At 34.7% G+C, this 16,883-nt stretch overlaps 3 protein-coding genes across 6 annotated transcripts; 1 reads left to right on the forward strand and 2 right to left on the reverse strand.

Moving 5' to 3' along the window:
* Positions 1-190: 190 nt before the first annotated feature.
* LOC138932627 (probable RNA-binding protein EIF1AD) lies at positions 191-8,232 on the reverse strand. Of its 3 annotated transcripts, none has more exons than XM_070294652.1 (5): positions 8,165-8,232; positions 3,808-4,096; positions 3,385-3,562; positions 374-530; positions 191-280 (listed from the first exon to the last, which is right to left on the reverse strand). In XM_070294652.1, the coding sequence occupies exons 2-4, from the start codon at positions 4,078-4,080 to the stop codon at positions 382-384; spliced, it is 600 nt and encodes a 199-aa protein (XP_070150753.1). In that variant the 5' UTR covers positions 4,081-4,096; positions 8,165-8,232; the 3' UTR covers positions 191-280; positions 374-381. The 3 variants fall into 3 exon arrangements, with proteins under 3 accessions (XP_070150753.1, XP_070150755.1, XP_070150752.1); XM_070294654.1 differs by lacking the exon at positions 8,165-8,232 and adding an exon at positions 7,996-8,033; XM_070294651.1 differs by lacking the exon at positions 8,165-8,232 and having other exon boundaries at positions 3,808-4,213.
* Tam (DNA polymerase gamma, catalytic subunit tam) lies at positions 4,127-8,007 on the reverse strand. Its single transcript, XM_070294644.1, has one exon. It carries the CDS (start codon positions 8,005-8,007, stop codon positions 4,225-4,227), a length of 3,783 nt encoding a protein of 1,260 aa, XP_070150745.1. The 3' UTR covers positions 4,127-4,224.
* A 1,663-nt stretch (positions 8,233-9,895) lies between the features above and the next one.
* Cep97 (centrosomal protein 97kDa) lies at positions 9,896-16,339 on the forward strand. Of its 2 annotated transcripts, XM_070294184.1 has the most exons (13): positions 9,896-9,962; positions 10,237-10,388; positions 10,718-10,876; positions 10,950-11,051; positions 11,205-11,401; positions 11,671-11,754; positions 11,863-12,158; positions 12,350-12,439; positions 13,183-13,386; positions 13,452-14,057; positions 14,140-14,272; positions 14,353-14,578; positions 14,666-16,339. In XM_070294184.1, the coding sequence occupies exons 1-13, from the start codon at positions 9,950-9,952 to the stop codon at positions 15,260-15,262; spliced, it is 2,859 nt and encodes a 952-aa protein (XP_070150285.1). In that variant the 5' UTR covers positions 9,896-9,949; the 3' UTR covers positions 15,263-16,339. The 2 variants fall into 2 exon arrangements, with proteins under 2 accessions (XP_070150285.1, XP_070150286.1); XM_070294185.1 differs by lacking the exon at positions 12,350-12,439.
* Positions 16,340-16,883: the final 544 nt, after the last annotated feature.

Below are 16,883 nucleotides of genomic sequence, written 5' to 3' on the forward strand. Positions count from 1 at the left end.
GGGCTGGTTTTCGCATCCGGGGTTACACTCCGAGAAGGGGTGTGTAAACCCTCGGCGATACACAAATCTGTATTCCGGAGTACGCTCTTCCAGTCCGTTTGTTTCTCTTCGCTCTATGAATAGATACACCGCGCGAGCGAAGCTTCTTCTGATCATCGGAGCGAGTAGTCATTTCTTTTCTTTTATCCGCAGCATCAACTCTCCTGAGCTTGGAGCGCAAAATCGATTCTTCGAATATAATGCGAATTAATTATTGCCGCTGATTTGATTTCACCGGAAGCTGTAAATTATATATATAGCTAGTATGGGGTTTTTGCGCCAGTGTGTAACATTATTGATTGCGACGGTACGATTATTCTTTATATCGAATTACCTTGGAGCTCATTCACCGGAACTGTAACAAGAGATAGGATTTTTTTTGGAAAGTACATACTTCCTTCTGGTTGTGAATACAGGCGAAGGTATCACGTTTAAGCGGGAAGCGTTTCGGTCATATGAATTCTGGGGCAACGCTTGCATGCTGTTAATGTCTGCGAATTATAATTGACAATGGCATTGAAACGTCAGTATATAATAATATAAATATAAATATTACAGATTAACATATTTTTAATTACGTTAATTTCCTACAGTTCAATCGTTTTTGCCCTACTTTCAAGCAAGAATTGAAGATACTTCAACATTTCTTTAGAGCTTGTTAAGAATAGCAAAAAAATATTGTCCAACTTATTATATAAATCTGTATTAAAAATTTTATATATAATTTATTTAATAAATATAAATAAATTTCTTCTAAAAACTTTTTTATATAATTTAAAGCAATTTTCTAAAATGTTATTTTCTAAATATGGTAATTAATAAATAGTAATTAAATATACGCCCGTGAAAGTCTGTAAATAATATTTTATATGATCTACTCTCTCTAACATTAAACACACACATACACATACATTCATATTAAAACCTCAATAGTTGGTCGCTTCAAATTACAACGTATAATTATTCGTATAACGCACAGAACACAGTCATACGGTTGCATGCCACGAATTCTTAAAGCAGGATGTCGCTCTAAAAAAAAAAAAAAAAAAAAAAAACATTGAAAGTGCACGAACGAAGCAAGATGTTGGAAGTCTTTATCTGGTGAATCACTCTCTTAAAACGACACTCTACGTGCTTTCCACCGTCCTCGTCGACGACGATAATAATCGAGACGATAGTCGCGCATCCCGTCTCCAGCTGCGCGCCGCGCTCCTTCACGGTCTCCCGCTGTTGTAAAAAGCTTCCGTCTATTATTCTAACGTTTTTTCTCACTTCCCGTTAACATCCGCGTCATTGACACGATGACACGCAATCATCGTGCGCATTCAGAAAGAAAGAAGTTCGATAAATGCCAGTTTTTGTCAAACACAACAATGCGATTTGAGATCAATTTCAGTCTCTCTCTCTCTCTCTCTCTCTCTCTCTCTCTCTCTCTCTCTCTGTTTCTTTCTTTTTCTTTATCAACATATACGTAATTAAATATAATTAATAATCAAATCAAAATGAAGCGACTTTTATATCTAATACAGTACATAAATTTTCCAGATTTTTAATAAGAATTACTGAAATAATTTTTTTATATCATTCTAATGGAACTGTGTGTGTGGCTTCTTTTTCCAAGTACGGAAGTAACTGCGCCTGACAATAATAACGATTAATTACCGTTATCGCGCGCTTGCATTCTATGTAATATTAACCCGCATTTGTTATGCACCAAAGATTAAACCTGCACTTTCCTGAGTGTATTTCAATTTAACGTCGATATCCTTGAAATAGAACAAATTATTTGGAAGAAAAGAGAATGACGTGAAATTAAATTAATAAATAAAGGAGATTACGGAAGAAGAGTTGGTATTTGGTGCACTAGGCAAAAAAAAAATGATGCTTCTCTCTTGTTCTCTTTTTCTTTCAATCAGCTAGGTATGTAGGACATGCGCACATTTTGTCGTTGCGTGCGGCGCCTGGCGATGGATCGAATTCGCAAGACGAGACGGTCAACACGCAGCGGGGATGATGAGTCATGTTTTTTGTTTCTACTAAGGTCAATGTCTGCGTTTTATGAAAGGCGAACGACACCAAATCGTGTCCGGTAATTGCGCATGTACACGCGCGCGCAATTTCAATTTTATAATTAATATGTTCTAATAATTCATAAATTTTTATATATCAATAATAATTTTATAATTGTACATATTGTACGTTAAATAATTATTTATATATCTATAATTTTATATTATTAATATATTATTATTATATAAATTAATTACGAAAATCGCTTCGCATGCACATTAATGCCGCGACGTACAAATTAAAAATTGGCAAATTAATAATAAAATAACCGAAGTACCGAAAATCCGAAACTCATCTTTTGTGAGAAAAGAATATTATGCGGATCAAAGGTTAATTGCGCGAAATTAGAGAGTCAAGATAAAGCGATAATCTCGGTAGAAAGGAGACGTTTGTTATTAAGCGGAAGTGCAGGGTCATACGCAGGCCACAATTATTTCCGACTCGAGTTTCTTGCGTGCCGACCGGCCGGCCAGTTTCTCAAACGAAACAATGTGACGCAGCTCTTTGTGCGTTCGCCTCTTTGAAGCACGTAACGATTCGGCGCGAGACCGAAATCTCGTGTCCGGTCGATCTTTAATTCCGTCCGGTTTAACTGTACTTCATTAATCCGTTAGCTCACTAGCCGAAGCTATGCGCTCACAACATTCCTTCATAACCGTACCGTATTATATTACGTTGTTATAACGTTATGATGCAAAATGCTACGTATCGCAGAAAGAAAGCCTGAGAGCGGTCATCTCCCAGGTTTAAAACCCGTATTTGACGCCTCTATATCCACGTAAAATCTTGAACTACGTAGCTACATAACATGTTATCCACTGAGAAATTCCTGGTCCATGTCTCCTTTCTATCAAGATTATTGATTTATTTTATCTTCTTAATTTCACACAATTAACTTTTGATCCATATAATATTCTTTTCTCGTAAATGATGATCCTTAGATCCTCAAAAGTACTTCAGTTATTTTATGATTAGGTATCTCTTTTACGTTCTGTAGCGTGTTATGTTTACAAAACGCCGATAATTTAAAATTGTAACTGGTTCGTCTTGCAAATTTATTTTTGCTAGAGCGTATTAAGAGAAAATCATCCTGTTGAAGTCAATCTTATATGCAAAAATTTATTATATAACTATATACATAACGTTCGAGTAGAAAAGAAGAAAGATTTGTTTTTAACAGGCACAAAATTGTCTATGTATGTACATTTTTGTAATATAATACAAAGATAAAATTTGTTGGTTTTAAATTATAATATTAATCAGAATCAGACTCACTGGAATCACTTTCACTATCGTCTGTTTCCTCATGAGCGCAATGCCTATTCGTATTTACAAAGAGCTCCTCATCGTCGCACATAGTATAATTCGTTGTTATCGATTGTCCGTTTCTTTTCGGATCTTCATCGAATTCCGGTGGCCAACAATTCTGTGCACGATACCATTTTATGTGATCCTTAAAACGTATATACATTATTAATAAAAAATAAAGTCTGTATCTTTTTTAATGTGTTGCAATAGGATTTTAACTTGACGTTTTTTATTATTTTATTGATCAAGCGACTCGGTAACATTGCAACGCCTAGTATATAAAAATTTCTTTCTGGTATATTTTATATAATTTTATTGATATTTGAATCAGAAATTTTCGTGTAAAATGATAGAAGAAACCATGGGAGTAGCTATAAGACGATGAATTACCTTTGTGAGTATCTTGACAATTTCGCCCTTAACCTTTTTCCCTTCCTTGATTGGCTCGATAACAATATAGTCACCTCTCTTTACATAAATATTCTGTCTGAATTTGGTAGGCATCGAGACGATGAATTGCTCTCCAGAGGGAGTGACAATTTCGTGAAGATTATGGCCGCGGGCCTGAACGATTCGTACAATGGTTTGCGAATCCGTGGGAAGGCTCATATCGTCAAACTCTTGGAGAACGTATTTACGTTTCGTCGCTATAGAAGATGACATTGCGCTCTGTAAAAAACTAAATTTAAAAAATACCATGAATTTTAATTTTTTTCTCTCTTCTTCATTAACTTTTTCTTATTTAAAACATAATTCTTCGCATTTTTAAAGATCGTGATACAAAATTGATTTCATGATTTCCGTAATTTAAATAGCTTTATGAGATTTCGGCAATTGTTCGATGATTGAATCTTCTGCCGATTTAAATTTGCGACTTTTCACATCATGCCACCAGCCTAGAGAGCCATCGGATTTTTCCAAGGCGGCCCATACGTCTAAACTCTCGCCGGGCGATACTTCATATCCATTCTGCAAGCCATGAGGATTCGACGGGGTCTTGCAATCATGAACAGATTCTTTGCGAAGGACAGTATCGACTTCCACAGCGGTAAAAAATGCCACCGACATTGGCAGATCTTTCATGCCTAGTCGAGAGGCGCAGAACGATCTCGTCAACAAGTTGGTCACGTGCATTGCCAGCGCGGCGTTATACTTGTATCTAGATGGGACCAGATATCTCACTTCATCATGAAACGACAAGCAGAATCTTGCGTTATCTCTCATCAACCATCTCATGCAGACCAACATCAGGTGAAGAAAGTCCACCGCGCCGCTCTGCACAACCCAATTAATCTTGGTGGGCAAGAATTTGTCATCGTCGTCGGTATTGGTGATCTCCAGAGCGCGACTCAATCTGGCGTTGAGAAACGGTGTGACTGGATGTTTACTGCCAGCAATCTGTTCTAACCGGTTGAACATGGCCGATTCCGAACCATCTATCCATTCGGACTTTTGGAACATGTCTTGCAACGTTTTCCCATGCAATTGTGCCATCTTATATGCCTGATAAGATGTGTAAGGCTTATCTTCCAGATCATTATTAACAAATTCAGTCTTTAGTCGAAACATCTTTTTACCCTTGGTCAAGGCGAACATCTTGCGTGACTTAGAAGTAGCCTCGGCATCAGTCATGGATGGATTAAACTGTTTCAACAATCGCTCGGCGAATTTTTGGCCAGCGCCGTAGATCCGTGCGTAGTTGATGACCTTGGCGTGATCACGTGAAATACCAATGGCCTTAGCGGTGACACTGTGCATATCCGTACCGTTGGATTTAGTGCCAATCAGAGTCATCCAGCCGAAAGGCGTTGCCCCGTGAATACTTTTGTAGTGCGCGTCTCCGATAATTGAGGCAATCCACAATTCTTGGCTGTCTACATCGGCGCCGACGATATTATATCCTGGCGGCGCTTGAACCATGCATCTCAACTCGGAACCAATTCGTTCGATATGTGCGTTTGATGCTGTCATCCACGTGGGTTCCACGGCGCGTCGCGTTAAAGTACCGGAAACGACTACTTGAGGTATTATCGCGCCATAACGCGTATGTTTCTTGATCCTCTTGACGCTACCAGGCAGAGAACAGTCGTCTAACCATATCACCAGCTGCGACATGATCCTGTCGCGATTGTTTCGCCAGTAGGACAACATACGAGCGATTTTCAGCACCTCCGCGGCACTGACGTCCAAACCGGCAAGTACGTTCTCGGAAAATTTATTGAGAAAATCCTTGGCGAGCGGATTACCGACATTATGACTAACACCGTCCTTGTGTGGTAGCTTAAAGAAGTAGCAACAGTTATCGATGTCGACATTGCACCACATGCCGGTACCCTTGTATATCTTATCATCCGGCCCATTCTGCTTTTTCTTAAACCGCCAGAATTCTATTTTGTGGAGATCGTCTTGCACGTCTGTTCTTAAAGTGGACATAACGTCTTCGGATGTGTCCCTAGATTTGTTGGTCGTTGGCAAAGGGCAGTGCGCTAAAAGATTTTTTAATGGTAGTTTAGTCTCAACATCGGGATCATCATTGTAGGGCACCAGAATTCCCCAACCATGTTCCTTTATATAATGTAACGGATACTTTTCCCATGTCAGATTTAATAGTTTTGGAACTACTTGCATGGAGGTGCTGATGTTCTGCGGACCTGGTATCCAATCTTCATCGTTTGGCTTGGAACAGAGTTTTTTATACCAGGCTGGATATCCCGGCATATGAGGCATTCTGGCAGGTAACAGATGCCTAGTCTCTTCTAAATAAGCAAATTCCTTTGCCAAAAGATCCTCCTCTTCTTCTTCTTCATCTGATAAATATCTCTTATTGTCTGACTGTTCTTTTGTATTTTCTTTTGTCTCTACATTGGCAAGTTCTACTTTTGTTGAAGACATTTTATTCTTTAGTTTAATTTTCTGCGTACTCCAATCTTGATCCCACATCCATAAATCTTGTTTATATCTCTCGTCGTGCATGAGCTGGCAAACGGCGTCGGCTCTCTTAGCGAGAGTGAACTTTGCTTCGTAATTTAAATCGTCAAAAGTGGATTCTGATTCCTCCAGGTATCTCTGCCAATTAGAATTCACTGGCAAGTATGCAGAGCCGAGTTCTAACATTCCAGCTAAAGTAACTGGATGAGGAAACCTCTCTTGAAAAAGCGGAAATAAATTACGTAGAACATTATGAGTGGCAACAGCATCAGAGGCACAATAAGTCATCAACATATTAAAATTAGTTTTAACATCTTTGATAGTACCTTTGACAAATATATCTCTCTGCTCCTTACTTATCTCGTAACCACAATACAGCTTGTGCACTTCTATCAAGCTGTTTAGCGATGTGTTGGATTGCCAGCCATCTTTTTCTAGATCCGTTTTTTTAGATAATAATAATGATCTTTGGTAGCTATTAAGACCGCTGACACATATATGTAATGACATAGTATCGAGAAAACGACTTCCTGTACATCTCATCCAATATTGCTCTTTAATTCTGCATCTGTCATATGACACATTGTGACCTACAATGATTTTTGGTTTCTTCTGATGTTGATTCAATTTGTGGCCATGTTCTTCTCTGCTACTTTCCATAGGAATAAGCATATTTGGCATGAACCATTGTGTGTCAAACATTTGATCGATATCTTGCGCCAAAGAATTTGATACCCAGCTATACCAAGCTTTATTACTGACTGCTGTGGCAAGAGTAGGCAAAGGACCCTGTTTCATGCAAACTTCAACATCAAAAACTACTCCATCTTCCAATGGATAATCTACACTTTCTACCCTACCATCTGCTGTATATCTAGTCCAGCCTTCTTTGAAGAGCCATTTTTTTGGCATCTCAGGAATGTCCTTTATAATTTCATTTATGATTTTTAGATACGGCTTAACCTGCTCCCTTCCAATGTTATAAAAATGTTCCTCTATATCTTTTCCTTCCAAAACTGGTAGCTTCAAGTTTACATCTGGCAACCTGGTTGCATCCTCTACATTTATGCTATACGTGCTTAAATTTTTTTTGATGCTGTTGATTTCCTCTTCAGAGAGACATTCTTGTTTACTATCCTTTCTGAACAATTGTTTATGCAACGTTTTGGACAGCATTTGCATATTAACTTCATTAACTCTGGTAGTGTCCTCTCTTAAATTGGTGTCCCTATCAATATCCGTGCTATTTCCTGATTTTTTAAATTCCTGAGCATCATTTTGGGTTATTTGTTGATGTGACGATTCAGTTATTTGCATGTTTACATCGTGAGTTTTCAATTTTACATCTAAATTTTCTTTCTTATCCACTTTCAATTCTTTTAAAACCTGTATATTAATATTTGTTTTGTTCGATGTCTCTTCAAATAATTTGCAGAAACCAGCTTCGAAATTATCGGGTATTGCAGGCGTATTATAAATAGAGTTCAATGCGGGTTGTGCGGCGCTTTTAGAGGTTGGATCCTCCTGTTGGAATTCCACATGTCGTACAGTTTTTAAACGTACTTTTTTCCATTGACTCTTCTTGGAAATTCGTATATCATTCGGTACCTTTGTGCATTTATGTCGAATGCAAATATTAATCAAACGAACCTTCAACCGCATTTTATCGTCTCACATTTCTTCCTTTGAATATCTCGCGGCTAATAAAACACGAAGCACATGTTTCAGTAACTGAACTTATCGAAACCGCGTGCAATATTATATAAAGCGATATTTTGCTAAAAATTTCAATGAAAAATAAAAAGAAACAACATCTTACCTGACGATATTAAATGAAGCAAACTCTGTTTGGTATCACGGAATTATTAAGTAATTCAATATTTAATAATTTAAAGATCGTCAAATCTTTGTTTTCATATAGACAGAAAAAGAAGCCTGAGGAAGATCTCTGCGTGCGGAAACATCACCCGTGTTCACACGAGTGTCGTTCTATCTTTGTTATTTACTAAAAATTGAACAAAGATAGAACGTTGTTCGGGTACTATTTCCGAACGTACCGTAGAAGTCATGCCAGTGTTTTACATAGGCTGCTTTCCGTACTACATTACTTTTCGACTGTTGGTATATGTCTATAAATGTATATAAATATATTTCCAACAATATTTGGAGTGATGACTAAAATTTAAGGTTTATTGATGTAAATTCTTAAGGCTTTTATTGTACCTTATTTTTATTCTCCTCCTAAGGAGAGAAAAAGATCAACTCTGACCTAATACACCCAATCCAACTCTCTCTCTCTCTCTCTCTCCCTCTCTCTCTCTCTCATTATTAGTTCAGCTATAAAAAAAATAGACTCCCTTTCGAGCTTCTCTCTCTAAGGGAGAATTCACACCTTGGTAGAAAAGCAGAAGCCAATCAGAACTTGTGCTAGAAAAGCAGAAGCCAATCAGAACTCGCGCTGAAAGTAAGCAGTACGTTCTGCTTTTTTAACGCGAGTTCTGATTTTAACGCGAGCTCTGCTTTTCTGCTTTTCTGCCAAAGTGTGAATCCGGCCTAATACTAGCATGTACGCTGTACGCTTGATCACGCAATTCAAAAATCAATAGCGAATATGCCTTTCGTAATTACACATTTTTATAATTACAAATGTGAAACTTTTTCTTTTATACAGTGTTATGAATAATAAATACATAAAAACAATTAACGAATTTATAATTATAAATCAATTACTTTTATTAATAAATGCTCAGTTTTGACTGAAAATAATTTTTTCGGTTTATAAATTTGAGAAAATATGATTCGTAAAAGGGCATAGCTTTTTTTACAGGAAATATATCCGTCTCTCTTCGCAAATATTGAAAAAAAAACTCGCATATATATATACTGGGTGGCTCATTTTAATCCATCCAGTCGAATATCTCAAAAACCAAGCCCGGAAGAGAAAAATGTTTCAGACCAAAAGTTGTTTGGTTTCGAGGGGGCCATAAGATGGTGACAATTATTTGACCTTGGAAAATCATTTGAAGGTCAACTTTAAAATCTTAAATGAAAAAAAAAGTATAAAAAAAGATTGTTTTTAAGAAAATTATTTACAATGTATTTTTTTAAACAATTATTTGTTTTTTTGGCACTAATTAATTTGTCTTATTATTCTGTACATAGAAGTATTACGGTAAAATTATCGAAAACTGAATATTTTACGAAATATTTTATTTTTTATATCAAAATATGTCAGATTAAAATATAAAATAACTCAAAAAGTACTTAATAAAAAAATACTTTATTATAGTGTTTTGGAAAGCTCTCGATGTCAGCTACAAGAATACTAAATAAAAAATGGGGATTTCCCGTTAAGATTTTAAAGTTGACCTTTACATGAACTTCAAATGATTTTCCAAGGTCAAATAATTGTCACCATCTTATGGCCCCCTCGAAACCAAACAACTTTTGTCTGAAACATTTTTCTCTTCCGGGCTTGGTTTTTGAGATATTCGACTGGATGGATTAAAATGGGCCACCCAGTATATATTTCGGTTCTCGCCGTACCGTCTGTGATCGCGACGACATCTCGGATCTCGGCGTCCACCAGTTTATTGTGTTCATCATGGCTTCGATGGGTTAGTATTCGTAGCGAAAATGTTATTTAATTTGCCGTTTTAATTTGTTTACGAGACGATAATGGAACGTAACGCGGATAAATAATTTTCCCCTTCACTCTTCGTGAATTTTCTGCCGTTTATCGCATTGACGTAATTTAATTTTCCATCTTTCCGCGCACTTGTCTCAGTCTGACCATACGACTTTTCCTCTGTCACCTTTTGTTTAAATGCACGTTGTATCCTACATGTATCTACGAGAATATTAAGTTGACAAATCTTTGCTTGTTTTTAGAATCTCTGGTGTGCGATACTCTCGATCTGAGCGGTCAGGGCCTCAAGAAACTCAGCCGATGTCCCTCAGACGCTGATATTAGTACATTGATCATAGACGACAATGACATACAACGGCTTGATAATCTGGATTCTTATCACAGAATTACCAAGGTAATTTATGCGTAAATTTATATAAAAGGTATTGTTAATCCATATGTATATATATATATATATATATATATATAAATGTAAAGTTTTGTAACTAGCTCTTTTAATTCTATAGCTGTGTTAAGCCTTTCTCTATATAAAAGGATTGTGAATTTTTTATAAAGTTTTATTACGCATTAATTTCTATCGTTTAAAACAGTCTCATTACATTAGTAGATCTGATATAAAATTATAGTATTTATATATTATATAAAATTATTTATTCTATCAATACAATATACAAAACTATATATATGTATTAATATATATATATATGTTTCTACTAATTTCAGCTTTCTATAGTCAGAAACCAATTATTGCGTATGTATGGTGTGTCAAAGTTACATAATCTTGTTACTCTCAATTTGGCAAACAATGGTATACTCACAATAGAAGGTATCAAGGACATGATCAACTTGCAGACTCTCTGTCTAGCGGGTAATAATATCAAGGTATGATGGAATGCAATCATAGTATTTTACTATTCTGTAATATTATAATATATAACAATGGTATATTTTATAGTCTATTGAACATCTACACACAAATATCAAATTGGAACATCTGGATTTGTCTGAAAACAGCATCAGCCATATTTCAGATATATCTTATCTGCGAAGTTTAAAGGTATATCATTCTGGATATATTTTTGTCTAGAATTATTATGTAACAATAATTAAATGCTTTGATTTATTGCTTTACTTAGTTTAGTTTGAATGATGCTTTACAGTTAATATGTATCTTTTATTTTGTATTATTATATGATAAATAATGTTTTAGGAACTTTTTTTACATAATAATCGCATAATAACATTGCGGCAATGCGAGCGTTACTTACCCACATCTTTAGAAACATTTACATTGGCAAATAACAATATAACTGATCTGAATGAAATGTCACATTTGGCTAATCTTAAAAATCTGGTGAATTTCTCTATTGCTAACAATCCGTGTGTCAGTATGACAGGTAATAGTATGTATCCTTTTTGTAAAACATACGCACGCACATTACTATTTCATCTAGAAATCAGTAGACTTGTCGATGTTATCTTTTAATATTAATTATAGCTGCAAAGAAATTTGTTATACTAAGACATAATACTGTAGCATTCTATTTTTCAAATACTATAAGTGATAATCTTTGCTGGTTAAATATTGCTTTCACAGTTATTAGATATAAGAAAATTAGTTTACATTTATCATATAGCATTACAATAGCATATTATTCTTAACAAATGGTCTATAGTGGATTTGACTATCGGCCTTTTGTTATTAATTGGTGTATGAGCTTAAAATCCATTGATGGTTATGCGATTGATCCTATTGAAAGGTGGGTTTCTCAAAAATATATTTTTATATAATTAATATATCAAGACTATGATTCACGAACATTTTGAATTTGAATAATTAAAACTAATTGGCAACAACATTTACTCAGTTTGAAAGCAGAGTGGCTGTATTCTCAGGGACGCGGTAGACAATTCCGCGTTGGTGAACACGCCTTACTTGCTCAATATTTAGCATCTGTCTGTCCGCTTTCGGGCGAGTCCTTAGAGAACGAGACGGACAGGAAACTTAGGCTGATATTGAGCAAAGCTCAACATCACCAACAGCAATTAAATCAACAGAGCGATGCCGGAAGCGTGCACAGCTTAAGTAGCGTGACAATGAGTCCTTCTCCAGCCGCTAGACGTAGACTTAGTCATAACAAGACAAACTCTCCCAGACGACCTAGTGAGTCCAATATATCCATCTTTTTTGCCATATTGGAGACTCGAATGGAATGAGTTTTTTTTTCAAAAATTCTTAGAATTTTTTAGAATTCAATTTAATATCATATTTGTGAGAAGTGGACTAGTGATGTAGATTTTCCAATCGTCAAGTTGTTTGATACACACATCCTAGTTATGATCTATTTTCTCTAGTGCCAATATTGACATACTATGAAGATAAATGCTTACAATCACCAAAATTTTATGAAGCAAAGTACTGTGTCTGCCATATCCCTTGCAAAGGTATCCAAGGTCAAATTGAGGATTTATCATATATATCATATATCAGGAATGTGCAAGAATCTAAGAACAACTTTATCCTTTAAATTGTGTTTAATGAAAATGATATATTTCAATTTATGTAGTTATTCTATAATCATTTAAATAATTCAAATTAAATTTAATTGAAGTTTTATCTTTTATTTTTAATAATTTTCATATAAACATTGATATAAGTCATATATATAATATTTTTATAATGTTTTACTTTCATTGTTAGTCTTTTACAGTCTATATATTCCACTTTTAGCAAATATTAATCAATTATTCAAAACAATTGAAAGATAAAAGAACCAATTAGTTTGGATTCATGCACATACCTATTCCTCTCATGCATAGTACTTTCTGAGCAGTTGCTTCTTTAGGCTTACAGTACAAATGACGATTGGCCAAATGAAAGCAGTTAATATATTATTACAGCTATAAATTTAGAGGATTTTATTAGCATATTAGCATTGGACGATTTGGAAAGAGACCTTTTCACATAGTTCACATCTTTTTTTTGAATAGTATATTTAATGAATAATGTAGTATAATTTTAATTAAAGTAGATTACACATAAATCATTCTTGCATGTTTTTTTGGTAGCAATATTAGCATCTACAGAAACTTCCCACAAGCACAAATATATTTTATACAAATGATATATAATCTCGATTGTTGCACGATAAACATTAACAACAGTATCAAACAATATTTAACTTAAGCTTCTTCGAGGAATTCTCTGAAAATGAAATCACCAGACCGAATGGTATCCAGCTGTCATACTGACGCTATAGTTTCTTCGTGTCATGGTTTATTGAGCAGCGATCATGATTCGACTCTGATGACCCAAAGCTTAGATCCCAATATGCTCTCTGGTACATTGAATAACAATAAAACACCAAACAACAATCTGCAAGATATGGAAGGTAATATAATTATATAATCAAATAATAGAATCAGATCACAATAAGAGAAAAATGTTTTTATCTAGAAACATCGAGTCCTTTGCAAGCGGCTACGAAACTCGTACCAGTACCAGAATCTTTAATGAGTCCAGATTTTCGTCCGCCGTCGGGTCTTTCGCGGATTTTACCAAAGACTCCCACACCAAGTAAATTAACGTCTCCTTGTCAAATAACAATACCTAGCAAACCATCTATGGATGGCGATGGAAAGGCAATTCCGATCATAAATACTATCAATCCTATGGCGAAAACGAGTTTATACGCTATAAAAGCGAACGCTCTCATGAAGAGTAATTCGGCGACAAATTGCAGCGTCGTGAAACCGAACATAGCTAAGCCGATCGTGACGTATGCTAATACCAAGTGCCCACATAGCGTCAAGATTAACAATTATGTTCAGAGCAAGACATTGCCTGCGAAGAGGAGCACAAAAAGTCCCAATCTAGCCAGAAGTATACAGCGACCGAAAAGCGCTAATGAGAGACTCAAGAGTAACTTGAACAAAGAAGATAAGAACGGCGATGTTGATAACAGAACTCAAAGTAGTGACGAGGATAGTGAAGTATGTCAAGCGAAATTGGATAGTATTCGGCATAGAGCTATTCAACGAAGGCAAGAAGATAGTAACAAAGGTAAGACATGATTTTAAAATAGGAGTATTAAAATAAAAGTACTTAATGGTGTGCATTAATGGATACTTTTTCGAATTAACAGATCAGGATCAAACAGAAAAGGCTGCTATCTGTATTCAAAGAATGTGGCGAGGCTATCATACAAGGAATCTTAATAGAAAAGCTACAAATATATTAAAAACAATTGACATGATGAGAACAAATAAATACATCCAGTAAACTTGCACACATTTTTGTTATGCAATTCTATATATATTATTTATAAAATAAAATACACAGGTAGAACATTTTACAGGAAACTATCAACTGACATGGAAGCTACAAGAACCGCTCTTGAAAGTGAACATAAATTACAATTATTACAAATGCAAGCAATAAACGCATTATGGAAGAAAGTTGTCAGTTTGCAACCAGGCAGCAATCGAGAAAATACCTTTAATGATACAGGCAATAATACTCTGCAATCAAATACAGATATAGTTAGTAATCTCACTCAAACCTGCAATCTACTTCATACTCAAGTGAGTTGTTAATGGAGTAAGTTCTGTGCACATGATGGACTCTATAAAATGTTTCCAACAGTTTACATTTTTTATTTCTTTTGTCAGGTCCAGCAATTGCAGGATTCGATGTCCGAAATAAAGCGTTGTATGTCTAGTATGAAGTCAAGACCCGATCTTGTTGATAACGGTGTCGCTACTCAAACGGAAATATCTGCCGTGCACACACCGGCGGGCGAAGAGAACACATTCCCGTATGGACGTCCACAAGTTAATAGACCGCAAAGTCTACCGATACATCAAACAATACACGAGGGAAACGAGAACAAAAGTTTCGCGTCCAACTTGGTGGACAGCGTGCTGAAGAAAGTGTCGCAATCAACTGACACAACAGACGACGAAGTCAATACGGACATCTTGAACTCAAATGAAAATCCAGAGGGGCCGCACTTGAATGATAATCCCGAGATGTTTAAGAGTTGCGAGGAGATAATAGAATCCGACTTTAAGGAGGCAGTCGAGAACGAGGTTGCGACAAACGATTACGAAAATATAATCGAGAACGCGGCAATAGATGGTGAGGTATGCGAGGAAGCGTTATGCAAGGAATTGCACAACTTAATCGAAACGGAAAATGTAGCGGAAGCTTGTGGAAATTGCGATAAGAAGAACGCGGTTAATGGAGATGATAAGGAAACCTCGTAGATTTGAATATATCGACTCGTATTCGCACCATATGCCTTGTGAGTAGCGCAATCACGGTAAGACGGTATGTGTGAAATGAAAGAGAAAGAAGACGAATGGCGAAATATAATGCTCATTGTAAATAATAATTATAATCGTAATAATATTATAAAACGAAATTTAATTTTAATCGTAAAAACCATTTTATTATAAGAGGAAATATAAGAAGAAATTTTATCAACATTGAACAAAGCTGCCATTCTGACGGAGTAATAATCTCTCGTGCTTAAATAAATGAGATTGATAAAAACATTGCGCACAAGCGATATCAATGAAATTTATTTCGATAATTATGAAACGTTTCGGTCAAAATTTAAGTACAATTTTTGTTATAAATTACTTCCGTATAATGTCAAAAAATTTCAGAAATTTTCCGTCCAAACATCCAACTGTTAACGTGATAATATATACATTCGAGTAAAATATAAATTTATTTCACCGTACTGGATATCGGGAATTGTTTCTGAAAGTGTTACACTAATTCTGTTTATAATGCTCTTTCTCATCGAAATAGATTCATAAAATACTTTAAGAAAACATAACTTGCATTTCAAAAGGTGCCGGTTTCTTTAAATTTAAAAACGTGTAAAAAATATATATTTATTATTCATTTAATATATCTAATCAATTTCTTTCATGCAGCAGTTTCGTATTTAATAATTTATTTATTTGCAGTACAAAGAAGTATTATCTTTAACGTACACTAAAAATACTAAAATATTAAAATAAATTAGAGCAAAAGATATGATTGATACTCTAGTCAATACAGTAGCTTTTACATTTAGGTACACTGTAGATATTCACCTCAGAATTGTTATGTATAGATATTACTTAAGGCTATGAAATAAACATCGCAAAATCTTCATTTAAGATTCGCTATATCGTTAAAAAGCACGATTTAAATCATATAGAAAAAATATAACACTGTGTTTCTTTTGATTCTGTTTAATATTTATATATGACATATAACTGTTCATTGAACAATTCAATATTCTGCAAATACACGCGAGCTTAACTAAATTAATACTATACCTATATTGATTGCAGCATATTATATATATATATATATATATGTAGTTTCTATATTTCTTATTGTTTATTCTTTACTATTCCCTTTTTCACTGATCTTAATTTATTACTTTGCATTTGGTCACAATACATAGAATGAAAATGTTATATGTAATATAATTCTAAATCAGTTTATAATTAAAATAGATTTAAGAAATTGAAAAATTTGATTATAATGAGAGAAGTTTATCTTGTTTTTGGTATATTTTCTTTTAAAATCATTAGATTTCAGAAAAATATATTTCGAATTAAAAGATCCGTGTATTAATAGATCATTCATACCATTATGAACATAGCAACATTTATTCTATGTGTATAATAAAGAATGTCAAGTAATAAAAGAGCAGTGAAAAATAACGTAAAAAGGGAAATAATTAAGAGTGAAATTAAGAATGAAGAGACGCGATTATACTTGCTAATATTTTAATGCTTGGAATTCCTTGAATAATTCAACATTTTTATGAACTTGGAGATGAATGTTCAATGTGCGTCTAATGTAACTTACAAGATATTT

This window comes from Polyergus mexicanus, unplaced genomic scaffold, assembly GCF_030449975.1.
Source record: "Polyergus mexicanus isolate NDT 795.1 unplaced genomic scaffold, iyPolMexi1.0 SCAF_4, whole genome shotgun sequence".
Taxonomy (NCBI): domain Eukaryota; kingdom Metazoa; phylum Arthropoda; class Insecta; order Hymenoptera; family Formicidae; genus Polyergus; species Polyergus mexicanus.

What these genes read in the sequence shown, in the direction of transcription:
- Tam (XM_070294644.1), bottom strand. Translation starts at nt 8,007, where the DNA reads ATGCGGTTGAAGGTTCGTTTGATTAATATTTGCATTCGACATAAATGC.
- Cep97 (XM_070294184.1), top strand. An exon ending in CTTATCACAGAATTACCAAG is followed by an intron (nt 10,389 to 10,717) that starts GTAATTTATGCG and finishes TACTAATTTCAG; the next exon opens with CTTTCTATAGTCAGAAACCA. An exon ending in TAGCGGGTAATAATATCAAG is followed by an intron (nt 10,877 to 10,949) that starts GTATGATGGAAT and finishes TATATTTTATAG; the next exon opens with TCTATTGAACATCTACACAC.
- LOC138932627 (XM_070294651.1), bottom strand. Translation starts at nt 4,116, where the DNA reads ATGGTATTTTTTAAATTTAGTTTTTTACAGAGCGCAATGTCATCTTCT. An exon ending in TTGTCAAGATACTCACAAAG is followed by an intron (nt 3,563 to 3,807) that starts GTAATTCATCGT and finishes ATACGTTTTAAG; the next exon opens with GATCACATAAAATGGTATCG. An exon ending in CGATAGTGAAAGTGATTCCA is followed by an intron (nt 531 to 3,384) that starts GTGAGTCTGATT and finishes TATAATTCGCAG; the next exon opens with ACATTAACAGCATGCAAGCG.